The 13,234-nt window shown below is 49.1% G+C and overlaps 2 protein-coding genes across 2 annotated transcripts; one reads left to right on the plus strand and one right to left on the minus strand.

Annotated features, from left to right (window-relative positions):
* Nucleotides 1-2,558: 2,558 nt before the first annotated feature.
* Nucleotides 2,559-7,409, plus strand: Pdw03_1600 (ABC multidrug transporter, putative; the record flags this gene model as incomplete). Its single annotated transcript, XM_014683134.2, has 5 exons — nucleotides 2,559-2,786; nucleotides 2,917-3,454; nucleotides 3,515-6,551; nucleotides 6,608-6,982; nucleotides 7,175-7,409. The coding sequence occupies 5 exons, from the start codon at nucleotides 2,559-2,561 to the stop codon at nucleotides 7,407-7,409; spliced, it is 4,413 nt and encodes a 1,470-aa protein (XP_014538620.2).
* Nucleotides 7,410-8,829: 1,420 nt separating this feature from the next.
* Pdw03_1601 (Nucleoporin Nup120/160) lies at nucleotides 8,830-12,933 on the minus strand (the record flags this gene model as incomplete). Its single annotated transcript, XM_014683133.1, has 3 exons — nucleotides 8,830-10,031; nucleotides 10,089-12,230; nucleotides 12,297-12,933. 3 exons carry the CDS (start codon nucleotides 12,931-12,933, stop codon nucleotides 8,830-8,832), a joined length of 3,981 nt encoding a protein of 1,326 aa, XP_014538619.1.
* Nucleotides 12,934-13,234: the final 301 nt, after the last annotated feature.

Raw genomic sequence — 13,234 nt, forward strand, 5'->3', positions numbered from 1 at the left:
GATAGACATTTGGACGAAAGTACGATGTAATCTCCTCCATGATCGGTGATGTGTAAGACAGTAAATACGCCACCGGGGGGCTGATGATCCCTTCTGCAAGGGCCACCAAGGGATGCGGGCATATCCGAACCCGGCGACCTATCCACTGGGCTTGGTAGTGGGATATTGGTAACATCCACTATGCGTTCGATAGTTGAAAAGTTGAGTAGCATTCTAGAAAATAGGTTATGTTCAACGCAAAAGGGGGAAACCTGAGGATCAAGGTATATGCTTCGTATAGTTCCTCTGAGGGTATCCAGTTGCATCAAGAACATGCGTTGTTCATGTGGTGCAGTATGTGCATTGCTTTTTTTTTTTTTTTCTTTCCTTTCCTTTCCTTCCTCCCGTTTTCTGTTCCTTTCTTTTTCTGGTAAAATTCCCCACTGAAACTTGTCGCTCTCGTATAAGCACGCATCTAGAGCGAGCACTTGTATGTCACTATCCCCACTAGTCAGGTTGTTAAGCTAGGTGCATGGACGATGTACCTAATGTACCTATTAGGAGAAAGGATCCTCATGGATCCACATGGAAAAGGCCGGGATTACAGGTAGGCTTAGGCATCCAAAGAGTTACTCGGTACAGACTAGTTGACACTTCTGACGGGCTTGCTTAGCACCCGCAATTCAGGGTCGGTTATAAACTAGTGACAGTGTGGACACTTTACAGGTTGATCTCAATGCAGATCACCGGATAGATCACTTTCGAAAGTTTGCCACGCTGGAGCCCAAACAGCTACGAAAAGGAATCCCTATTTTTAAATCGGTACATAGACACAAAGGAGCATCAAATCGAAAAGAAAAAAAATTGGACGGAGGACTCCGTACAAATAAACGAAATGTCTGTCGGCAGGATAATTTGGAATCAACTGCACATGTGAGCACAAATATACATCAGCCGAGGGAATATTCTGCACACGATTCGCCACACATCAACCACACTTCTAAATCTAAGACAAGAAAAAGAAAAGAAAAAAGAGACCTCCCCGCCTTACCCTAGTCCGTTCGGCTCCATCGGGGAGGGTTTGTTCGTCAGGCACTTCAGCTGTAGGTGCAGATCCCGATTTATGCACATTGGTCCAGCGCCCGCCACGCGAGCCACACCACGTCGTGGAATATGCAGAATTTCAAGTCTGGCGGCCTCGATCATAATCAAGAGGGCCGATGACAACCGAAAACTCCGAAAGGATTCCATGTGGGCCATACCCAACAGGGCAGTCGAAAGAAATGATTGGCCCGGATGAATCGAGTTGGCAAATCCCTACTACCGCTACCGATTCGATAGAAGAGAAAAAACAAAAAAAAAAAACCACCATGACAGGTTGAGTTGGATCTTGAAGATTCAAGATTCAAGATTCGAGATTCGATTTTGGGCAATTGGCAATTGGCAATTGCAATCGTGACGAGAACTCACAGAAACCAGTTGTAATCTACATTTTGGTTGCTCAGGTTTTCCTCCGACGGTGGAAGATCCAAGCGACTTGCTTTCACCGCGTCTAACCTCCGGTTCTGCGGTCAAGGAGAGAGTTTAACAAAGGTGTTCAAAGCAGGTATGACGGAGTAAGAATAAGATACGTTATATAAAATTTAATTCCAGTGTTGAAAAGATTTCGAGCCCAAAAGCGGCAGATCATCCAACATACAGATGGAGGCTTTTCACCCTCACATGAGCGAAAAGATGTTTCGTTGCCCTAAGTCGACGCGGGACTTGCGCCATATGTCGACATTGTTACAACTCACTGGAGGGTCATTGGACTTATTGGACTCATTGGACTCTAAATGTTTCATTCCTGCAAGGTTGTACAACTCACTCGTGTTGCTCGGGATTTACTCGAGGCTTCCTTGACTCCAGGGGCGAATGGATCTAGCGATGCCACCTGTGTCCCCAACATCCCCAAGGGGGAGAAGGAACCTATCCGCAATTTGCGTTGAGAATCAGGACCACTATTGACGACTGAAGTGGAGTCTTGAAATCACAGTGCAATCTCCATGGTCTTGTAGCAAAACCAGAGAAGAAAAAAAACCCCCCGAAAAAACCATCAGAAAAATAGAAAACAAAAAACGAAAAAAAAAACCAAAATAGAAGCAGCTGAATAGATCCATACACACCTGGCCCAAGTCTGGATGAGCTCACAGGGTATTGCTAGTAATAATTTCATTGTAAGAAGGTTGCATCAGCGTTGGATTCATGCCCACTTTGATGCAGCCAACCAGTAACAGGCTCATAAGGGTGAGCTCAGGGTTGTAGGTCTCCTAGATGTAATGACCTCCTGGATAGAGGGATACAGACCTAGCCCTATGTTGCTTCTAATATTATGATCTAGCAGTCAAGCTGACTGTTGTTATGCCGCTATCCGATGCATCTGATCTAGACCAAAAAGCCCCAACTTCCCCGAGCTAATGCATGTTTTTTTTTTTTATTAACCATACACTCTTTTGAATTCTCATAACTCGTGCCGCTCGTTTACCGTCTTTCTGTTCTTTCGACCATCCTTCTGTCGTCAGGTGGTTCAAAGAATAGACATGACATCCTCTCGCTACTCAGGGCCTTCGTGCCGTGATCTTGATAATACCCTGCGGATTGATGCCGGATCATGTCGCGGAGGATTTGATTTCTCTCTTTTGTTTGAGGAGACTATCCTCGAGATTTTACCTATTCTCTTAATGCTAATCATTATTCCCCTTCGTCTGTGGCAACTCTCACAAAAACGAAACAAAGTGGTGCGATCTTGGTTGGTCCTCTTCAAGCTGGTAAGTTGAATTTGGTTGCCCTTGACCTGCTTTCGGCAGTTAGCATGCAAGAACCCGAGCCCCCTGGTCTTTGGATTGGGTCGGCAATCCAATTTGAGAATACCGTCATCTAATTCCTATCTCTGAATAGGCAGCTTGGTTGGGACTATTGGGTCTTCAGATTGCTCAAATAGCCCTATGGGCCCTTCCGGCAGCCGACAGCACCAAGGCATCGGTCCAAGCCAATGTGATCTTGACAATCGGCGTGTTTGCTCTCGTTCTGCTTTCATATGCAGAGCACACGCGCTCTGTGCGACCATCCTTCATTTTGAATACCTACCTCTTCTGCAGCTTGCTTTTCGGTATCGCACGGGCTAGAACTCTGTGGCTACGCAGCGTTGACACCTTCAATGATACCCTTGCCATTCTGGCTACAGCAGTAGTCGGTGTCAAACTACTTCTGTTCGTGCTTGAGGCCGTGGAAAAGAGACACATCCTCAAACCAGAATATGCCGGGTATCCTCCCGAAGCGACTGCGGGTTTCTACAACCGTGCTATGTTCTGGTGGCTGAACCCACTGTTCAAGATCGGGTTCACTGGTGTTCTGCGGGTAGAGGATCTATTCGTGTTGGACAAAGAACTGAGCTCTGAGCGCCTGCTCGCTCGGTTTGACGAGACATGGAGCAAAGGTAATCCTCTCTTCCGGCGAAACGTGGGTTTTATTTTGGTTGTTGCTAATCATTCTACAGTAAAATCAAGATCCCCCAACACCCTGCAATGGGAGTCATTAAAGGCTGTCAAATGGCCTCTACTTGCTGGCATCCCTGCCCGAGCTTGCGTCGTGGCATTCAACTTCTGCCAGCCTTTGCTCCTGGAGAGATCGCTCTCTTACTTCAACTCGCCTGTCAATAACGGTACACAAAACATTGGATACGGACTCATTGGCGCATACATCTTGGTCTATACCGGACTGGCGGTTTCAATGGGCCAATATCAACACCTCACTTACCGTGGGATTACCATGGTCCGTGGTGTGCTTGTCACAATGCTATACAAAAAAGCCAGCTGCCTAAGCCTCGGGCACACTGACCCTGCTAACTCGCTCACTCTGATGAGTGCAGACGTCGAGCGCATTACCCAGGGATGGGCGACCATGCATGAGATCTGGGCCAACTCGGTTGAGATTGCTCTGGCCATCTACCTCCTCAAGATTCAGCTTGGAGTATCCTGTGTTGTTCCTGTTTGTGTCGCCCTGTTTGCTTTGGTTGGATCGTTGGTTGCCATGTCATTTGTTGTCGCACGACAAGCCAAGTGGCTGGAAGCTATCGAGAAGCGCATTTCCTCTACCTCCGGGATGCTTGGGTCGATCAAGGGAGTCAAGATGCTTGGTTTGCAGGATCACTTCATGAAGCTCGTTCATGGTCTCAGGACCAGCGAACTGGATATCTCCAAGAGCTTCCGCACACTTCTGGTTTACAACATGGCATTTGCCTGGTTTACTCGCATCTTTGCCCCAATCTTTACCTTCGGGGCCTATGTCGGAATCTCAAGTGATCCTTTGAGCGTCTCTCGCGCCTTCACCTCTCTGTCGCTATTCTCTCTTCTGGCAGACCCTCTCATGACCTTGGTGATGGCACTCATGTCTTTCGCTGGTGCCGTGGGATCCTTCCAGCGCATTCAACAGTTCTTGGACAAAGAGGACCATGCTGATCGCAGGAACAACTCACACACAGTGTCCCATGAAGACCTCGCTGCGAAGCGTGCTTTATCAAAAGCTAAAGAGCTTGACTTGTCGTCCATCAACTCAGACTCAGTCGAGTCGCTCAAGCGCTCCATTACTCCTACTTCTTCAAACGCCGTTGTTGTCCAAAGCGGAAGCTTTGGATGGGAAGCCGAGAAGGCCCCAATTCTCTCGGACATTACCATGACCCTCCCCAAGGGCAGCTTTACCGTTCTCGTTGGACCATCTGGATGCGGCAAATCTACTTTGCTAAAGGCTCTCCTCGGAGAAGTCCCTTGTTCCGATGGCAAGGTATCGGTCGCATTTTCCAGCGTCGCATACTGTGATCAAACACCGTGGCACATGAATGGCACTATCAAAGACAGCATCGTCGCGATGTCTGAGTATGATCCACAATGGTATTCCTCTGTAATTCGGGCTTGTGCTCTGGAAGAGGACCTCGCACACTTCCCTCGTGGGGATGCCGCTGTTATCGGAAGCAAAGGTATTGCTCTCAGCGGTGGTCAAAGCCAACGCATTGCTCTTGCGCGAGCAGTCTACGCCCGGAGAAAGATCATGATCCTCGATGATGCACTCAGCGGTTTGGATGCTACCACCGAAAACCACATCTTCCACAGCCTGTTCGGGCCTGGGGGGCTTCTTAAAGAAATGAAAACTTGCACTATCGTCGCGTCATCTTCTGTCAAACGCCTTCCCTACTCCGATCACATCGTTGTCTTAGACGCAGGTGGTCGGATTTGCGAACAGGGAAGCTTTGCTTCTCTGAACAAAACCGGTGGATATGTGGCCAGCTTCGGACTCGGGCTGCCCGAATGGCAGCAAAATCCTAAGCGCCTCTCCGACTCACCCAGCTTCAGCACCATCGACACTATCCAGAAAGAAAAGGAGCCATTGATCGAAGAGCCAGAGCATCACGATGGTGGTGGCGATCTTGGAATCTACACATACTACATCAACGCCATTGGATGGCTCCCTGCGATCATTTTCATGGTCGCCATGGCCGGTTTTGTGTTCTGCATCTCGTTTCCCAGCATTTGGGTGAAATGGTGGGCCCAGTCCGATACTGCACACCACAAGCAGGAGTTTGGCCACTATCTCGGGATCTACGCGATGCTTGGCTGTATTGCTCTGCTCGCACTGATCGTCGGCAGTTGGCAAATGATTATCACCATGGTCCCCAAGTCTGGTGAGAGCTTCCACCGCGCGCTCCTGACTACGGTCCTCGGCGCTCCAATGCTGTTCTTTTCCACTACCGACAGCGGTTCAATCCTGAACCGGTTCAGTCAAGACTTACAACTCATCGATATGGATCTTCCAATTGCTGCGATTAACACTGTTGTTACATTCTTCCTCTGTCTGGCACAGATGGCTCTGATTGGAGTCTCCTCCAAATACGCCGCTATTTCCTTCCCACTCGTGCTTGGCATCTTGTTCCTGATTCAGAAGGTGTACCTGCGCACCTCACGTCAGCTCCGTTACATGGATATCGAGGCCAAGGCTCCCCTGTACTCGCACTTCACCGACTGTCTCCAAGGACTGGTGACTTTGCGCGCCTTTGGATGGCAACACAGTATGGAGAAAAAAAACATCGCTCTCCTTGACCACTCCCAACGACCCTTTTACTTCATGTTCACAATCCAGCGCTGGCTCACTCTGTCGCTGGACATGGTCGTTGCAGGAATAGCTGTTCTTCTGATCGTGCTGGTTGTTGTCCTGCGTGGATCAACCCTCAGTGCCGGCTACGTTGGTGTCGCTCTGCTGAACGTTATCCAATTCAGTCAAAGCATCAAGCTTCTGGTTACTTTCTGGACCAACTTGGAGACGCACATCGGTTCCATCCAGCGCATCAAGGACTTTACGTCAACTGTCGAGTCGGAAGACAAGCCGGGGGAAGACCAAGATGTGCCCCCTAACTGGCCTTCCAAGGGTGCGGTCGCCTTCCACTCCGTCTCTGCGGCCTATAGACCCTCCGAGCCAGTCCTCAACGATGTCTCTCTCATTGTCCCGGCAGGCGAGAAAGTCGGCATCTGCGGACGCACCGGGAGGTAAGAACAACCATCTCCAGTTCCTTCTCCTCCTCTTTTTCTAACACCATAACCAGTGGTAAAACCTCCATGATCATGAGCATCTTCCGGATGATGGAACTAACCAGCGGCATCATCACTGTGGACGGAGTTGACATCAGTCGCCTTCCACAACGAGAGATCCGCTCACTCATCAATGGGGTATCACAAGACTCCCTCCTGTTCAAAGGCAGTGTCCGATCGAACGCGGATCCAACCGGCGACCATACCGACCGAGAGATCTTGGCAGCACTCAAAAGCGTCCAGCTCCTCCCTGCGATCCAAGAAAAGGGGACTCTAGACACCGACGTCGACGAGATTCACCTGTCTCACGGCCAAAAACAACTCTTCTGCCTTGCTCGCGCCCTTCTTCGCCCAGGCAACATCCTCATTTTGGATGAAGCAACTAGCAAGTAAGTTCCAAGTCTCCGCTCTGATCCACATCTCCACTTCGCAATGGTCACCAATGCCCTCCCACATGCGCTTTCATCCGCGGGCAATCTCCTTTGCCTTTTTGCGATCTGTACATTTCAGCCACTCATACCTGTGTCACCCCCCCCCCTTTTGCTGCCACAGAATCAAGACTAACCGCTTTGGAAAAATAGCATCGATTCCAAAACGGATGAAATCATGCAGCGTGTTATCAGAGAAAAATTCTGTAATCACACCATTCTCGCCGTCGCTCACAAGCTTGACACCATTCTTGACTTCGATCGCATCGTCGTCTTGGACGCTGGACGGATTATTGAGAATGGAGAACCCTATGCGCTTCTCACTGAGCCCAAGTCCCACTTTAGCAAACTGTATGCGAGTGCCATGGCGACGGAGGAATCTGATTGATCTCTTGGTTCTCTGTATCTTTGATTTGGGTGTTCGATTGGTTCTTTGATTGTTCTTGGCATCTGCACAGGTTGAAGCATCGGGTGATCTCTTTTCTTTTTGGCGTGACAATCGTCCACATTCCCTCTTAATTTATTTTTTTCGAGGTACATATCGAGAACATACTAATTTTGGGGGCATTTCTGATGGAGTTACATATTGGTTTGGGGATTCTGACTCATGTTCATGTTACTATTGTGTTCTGATTTTTGACGATGACTCTTCTGTTACTCTCCTTCACTACTTTTACCTCGGATCTGACACTATCATTTACCTTTCATTGGACTCTTGGCTCTTGATTCGCACGCGTCACCTTGATAATCTACAGTCTTGATTGAATACCAATTTTCTCTTTCGTGAATGGAATTCAGGCATTGGTTTTCTTCATCTACGAACAGTTCGCGATAATTCTTCGGAATGGTTGAACTCTATAGACCAACTCGATGTACGTGCTCGCTTCCTTGGGTTAGAATGCCCTTCATTGTGCTCTCAGGGAGATTAGGCGAGAAACATGACACCTTAATGAGTACATGGTTGCTAGATATGTTTATATATATTCACATCGAAGTTCTTACATCCCATCCCAATGGAAAATTGACTGCAATTGCTCCAGCAAAACATTACATTGGATGATTAGTTGCCCAGTCATATCTAAAGGTGTTCGAAATAAACCACGGTCCACTACCGCTCGACTGACAATGGAATCTCCCTGGGGAGGTTAAAGTCCGAGCAGGTCAAGTACCGGGAACATCTTGCTGTCAACACCCACGGAACGGTGCATTGGGCACTGCAGACCAACTCGTCTGGTTGGAAAGCCTGTTTTATTGAGGTGCTTTTATCAGGCAGCTATAGACCTCTGCTCCTGTCCTGGGGATCCTTGTCATAGAGAAATGGTACCCTCGTAGGTAGAGACGACTGAACTACGATTCTCTTCCTGCCTTGACTGGCAGCTCAAGTCGTCAAAATCAAACCCATAGCATCCCATCCATCCCTCGCATACTAGAAAGAAAAGAAACAAAAAAGAAACAAAAAAGAAACAAAAAAGAAACAAAAAAGAAACAAAAAAGAAACAAAAAAGAAACAAAAAAGAAACAAAAAAGAAACAAAAAAGAAACAAAAAAGAAACAAAAAAGAAACAAAAAAGAAACAAAAAAGAAACAAAAAAGAAACAAAAAAGAAACAAAAAAGAAACAAAAACCAAATCCTATTTTTGCACCCCATCCGACTATGGACTACCTTGGCAGTAAAGAAATGAAAAACACCCGTATCAAGTACCATACATTGAAAGAGAAAAAAAAAAGAAGATCGAATTCAACGGAGGCCATGGCAATCCCCAGGACCAACATGCAAAGTCATAGATAAGTCCCCCGCGGAGTACCAACTACAGAACCATCGTTTCATCGTTATCCCCATCCTTCTCTTCATCAAGACCAAATTCCCAGTCTCCACGCTCAATCCGGCTGACGCGGTCAAGCTCAGACTGGAATTCGCGACGCAGATGCTCGAGCGTGACAATGATCCGACGCGTAAGCAAGTGGTTGGTCGAAGGAACTTCAAAGGAAACGATGCTGTTACGTCGTTCGATGGCGGAAGATTTGTTGCTTCCTCTGTGGTGGGCGGGCGCGAAATCCGCGGCATTGGATGGTCGGCGCTTGCCTCCGAGTGGTGTGGGCGAACCGGGGTCGACGTCCTCCATGGAGACGTTCCCGTCTTGATCGGCTTGTGTGCTTGGACGTCTCTCATGGGGAGAAGTGGGAGCGGTGCTGATGGGGGGGCCGTGCTCGACGAGGATGTATGCTTCACTTTTGTCGACACATGCGAGGAGGTTGATAAGGGACAACAACTCCTGGCGGATTTCCTTGCTCTCGGCATCGTCTTCCTCGACTGGGGACCGGGCTGCATCAACCGCCTCCCTGCCTTTGAGAGCGAGGGCGGAAGACGGGGCATCTCGTGCTTTGCGGAGGCGCTGGACATTGCGGTAGGCAATTTCTGCGGCGCCGCGGTAGTCACTGCGGGCAATGCGGTAGGCCTGGAGGATGCGCGTGTAATCGGGGGTGGCTGGGAAATTTTTGTTTTCTGCATCTAACCAGGATACATTGATGGTCTGTTTGCGGGTCAGGTGGACGAGGATCTCGTCAATGAAAGATGCGATATTGGGGACAAGCGAGGTGGGGAAACGGAGAATCTGCTTGAGACCAGCAGTGCCGGGTCCGGAGACTGCCAGGATGGTGGAGATGAGTTCGGAAAGCTCGGTTCGTTGTAATTTGAGATCTTGCAACCTAGCCAGAGCAGAGTATGCTTGGTCAAACTGGCAAGTCCTGAGAGCACCAGTGAACAGACGAGACAGCAGATCGTCGCGTACGGTCGGGTATTCGGAGTTTTGCTCGGCCCAAACTTCGGAGTCGAGGGCCTGCAGCGCCAGGCTGGCAAAGTCCGCGACATGGGAGTATGAGCGCACTTTTTCGAAGATTGAAAGGACGTGCTGGTAGTATTTCGCAAGACCGTTGTGGAAGCAGTCAACATCAAGGAGGTCTAAAAGCTCGGCTGACATGTCGGAAAGATTGCCCATTGGCTTGCCGCAAGCTACATTTATGGTTAGCTAAGATACATCAACACCAGAAATCACCGGGAGATACGTACAAAGCAAATAAGCTGCTTTCCGGAAGTAGAGAGCGGCGGTATCGAATTCCGACATAGCCACATGCAAGCGACCCTTAACGTAGGTTGACCAAGAAGTACTTGCCTGGAAACGAAGGAAGTCCCATGCAAGGTCGATGTTGTTCTTGGCGATCAGGTCACACTGGATGTGGGTCACTGCATTTTGATAGTTCACTTCGCCTTCACGGGTAATCCAGGCCACGACATCTCTGATTCCCAACGTCAACGTGTAGCTTTGCGGGGAGTCAATAGCTTGCTGGGGCTTGATATCGGTAACAAACAGGTCCTCCAGAATGCTTGCAGTTCGTTGACTGCTGGTCTTCGAGCTGTCTTTCAGTGGATATCTCTGCAGTGGGTCGACAAGGGACTTGCGTGCGCTGTGAGGGCATTTGCGGACATTAGAGCTGAGCCAGGCCATCATCTCGTATTCACGTAGAAGATCAACAAGCATTGAGAAAAGGTTCGATGCATCGAAGTCGGACTTGCTTGTTTGTTCCCATTCGCCATCCACAAATGTAACTAGGACAAGTAGATCGAAAAAAATTTGACGAGAGATGGAAATAGTCTCCTGCGCACCACTGACAAGCACTCGGGCACCAAAACAGGTTGAAGCAAGTTCTGAGTCTTCTCCGCAGAAGTGAAGAGAGGCCGTCTGGATAATGGCAAGGAACGCATCCATGGATAAGCAATCTGTTTTCATGTGCTCACTCAGGGCCGCGTCTAAAATGTCAAAGGATTTGTTGGAAATTTGATTGGCAAAGTCAGAGCGCTCTCGGAAGTTCTCCATGCGGTCCAAGATCGACGAAGAAGGCTCGGAAAAAATTTCGGCTTGAAGAGCGACTCGACACGCCCCCTCAAGCTCTGGGGAAAATCTTTTCCGGAAATCGGATGCCACTTTCAACAATCCAGAGGCTGTTTCGAAATTCGGGCCCAACTCTCTTGAAACGTTGCGATGTCTCCAGCGGTCCACCATCTTTGACAATCCGTCGCTGAGTTCGGAGCTGGAATTGTGCAAGAACAATTCAGTAATGCTGCATTCCCGCACCACAGCACAGGAGTCTGACAGAAGGAGCCACGGCATATCGGTGTATGAGTCGTAGGCGAGAGAGATTGGTTCGAACCGGCGTTTGTTAAGGTCTTCTGCAACTTGCCAGAACTGGCGCCACTTTGAATCTGTATCTGATGTGTACCGGGAATAGTCCATCTCCTCGTCTGCAAATTTCCGAAGAGAGACTGCCGCTGCTATTGTGGAGCAGAGTCGTTCTGCCAAAGGCAAACTCATTTTTAGCCCTCCATATGAAGTCGACGAGAGTGGTTTGATGGCCTCCTGGTAAACAGCCAGAGCAGTCTCAAGAACTTCCGGCAGATATCGATTCGGCTGCAGGAGATACTGTAGCCACTTTTCAGTGGGGTCCACCACATCATCCACGACCAGAGGTGGTGGTAACTCTTGTCGATGGGTTTCAAATGTTGTCGAGACCCAGTTAGAGGCCCAGTCCGTAACTAAAGTTTGGAGATTGAAATGGAGGGTGTAGAGTTGGTAAAGACCGTGGTTTCTCCAGAGCACCCACAACTCCATTCCCTTGCCTTCTCCCCGGGACTTAATCTGGAAATCGGCGATGCTCCAGAACATGTTACCCGTGGCATCCGGGTCCACAGGTCGGAAGACATCGTCTGCGAAAAGTTCCTCAATAATGAGCTCAGATGTCAGGCCACCCTTAACAGCCCAAAACTTGAACTTGCCGTCCTCAAAAGGCGAATATGTGACGACATAGAAGCGATGTCCACCATCCATAGCGCGCTCGGCGTTGAATACGCGCATGAACGATGTCTCGGCGGGGTTCAGCGTGTAAGGCACAAGATCCGGATCCTGAAGCGACCGTCCCAGGAGATCCTTTGTGGCCGCTAGCTTGTTCGTTGCGAGATTCCAAATCTTTAGGGTGTGGTTCAAACAAATCGCGAATACGTACGTCTCGTCAGATGTAGTAGCAATGGCATTTGCAACGTTCAAATCAAGATTGCGCCCGTCGTGTTTGATCGAGGAGGGTGCGCTCCATTTGACAAGGCCTCGAATCGAAGAGCCCCAAGTTCGTTCGTCAAAGGTGAGAGGAGACCAGTGGGAACCTAGTTTCATAGAGAATTAACAAAAGGAGTGTCACAAGAGTAGCAATTCCGAGAAAAAACACTCACCATCATCGCCAGCTCTCCGGGTCAGCCGCAAGAGCGCGCCATTATCGAGAGAGATGAACAACTCCAGGGGACTGCTTGCGTGTAGTCGGTGGGGGTTTGAAAAGGCCAAGGGAGCCGGGAGGCAGGTCTTGCACCACTCCCTCACATTTTCATCGATTGAGGAGGTCCTGCGGAAGAATTCAGGGCGCAGAGACAGGGTGTGAAGGTGCTTGGAAGCGGTGATCACAAAGACATTGATGAGTTCGTGGTCCTCGGAGTCAGATAATTCAACTCCAAAGGGGAGAATCTGCTCCTGGAAATCCAATCGCAAGGTCACATTGTATTCGTAGACTTCCATCCCACCCTTTGTCAGGTCCGCGCACTGGATCTCCAGCACTTTGTTGTCGTTGACGACCCTCCACAAGAATGTCCTCGGATAGACCCTGCGCTTCCGGAAGTAGATCTCACCCTGTGTCGCAAGGTAACGTCTGGCGAATTCATCTTCATCTTTGGCAATTAGGAGTTCCTGGTCGGAAGATGAGATTGAAAAGCGCGGACGACGGATCGCGGTCTCTTGAGTCGGAATCTGAATGTTGGCGACCGTGGTCGGCGAGTAGGGCCGAAGGTCGACCCTTAAGTCTTTGTAGATTTTCGCCATGATCGATTGACGTGTGTCAACTTAGCACTCCATGGCCGGGGAGGTAGAAATGTTGGAAGATCGAAGGGCGGGAAGCTGGAGCTCTCAGAAAACATGGCAAGTCTTGGCGCGATTAAGGGCCTGAGATTGATGGCTTCCGCCCTCGTCGTTTGCTCTTAGACTTAGACCACTTGTTTAACTCTCTATATTCCATGGTGATGAGATTTTAAATCTTAAAAGAATGAAGATGAATTACGCTTTCTAAATCCGCTACTATCAAGAAAAAAGATCCCCCTCATCGCTGAGATGCCACGAGGCGTTC

The sequence above is a fragment of the Penicillium digitatum genome, chromosome 5 (assembly GCF_016767815.1).
Source record: "Penicillium digitatum chromosome 5, complete sequence".
Lineage (NCBI taxonomy): Eukaryota > Fungi > Ascomycota > Eurotiomycetes > Eurotiales > Aspergillaceae > Penicillium > Penicillium digitatum.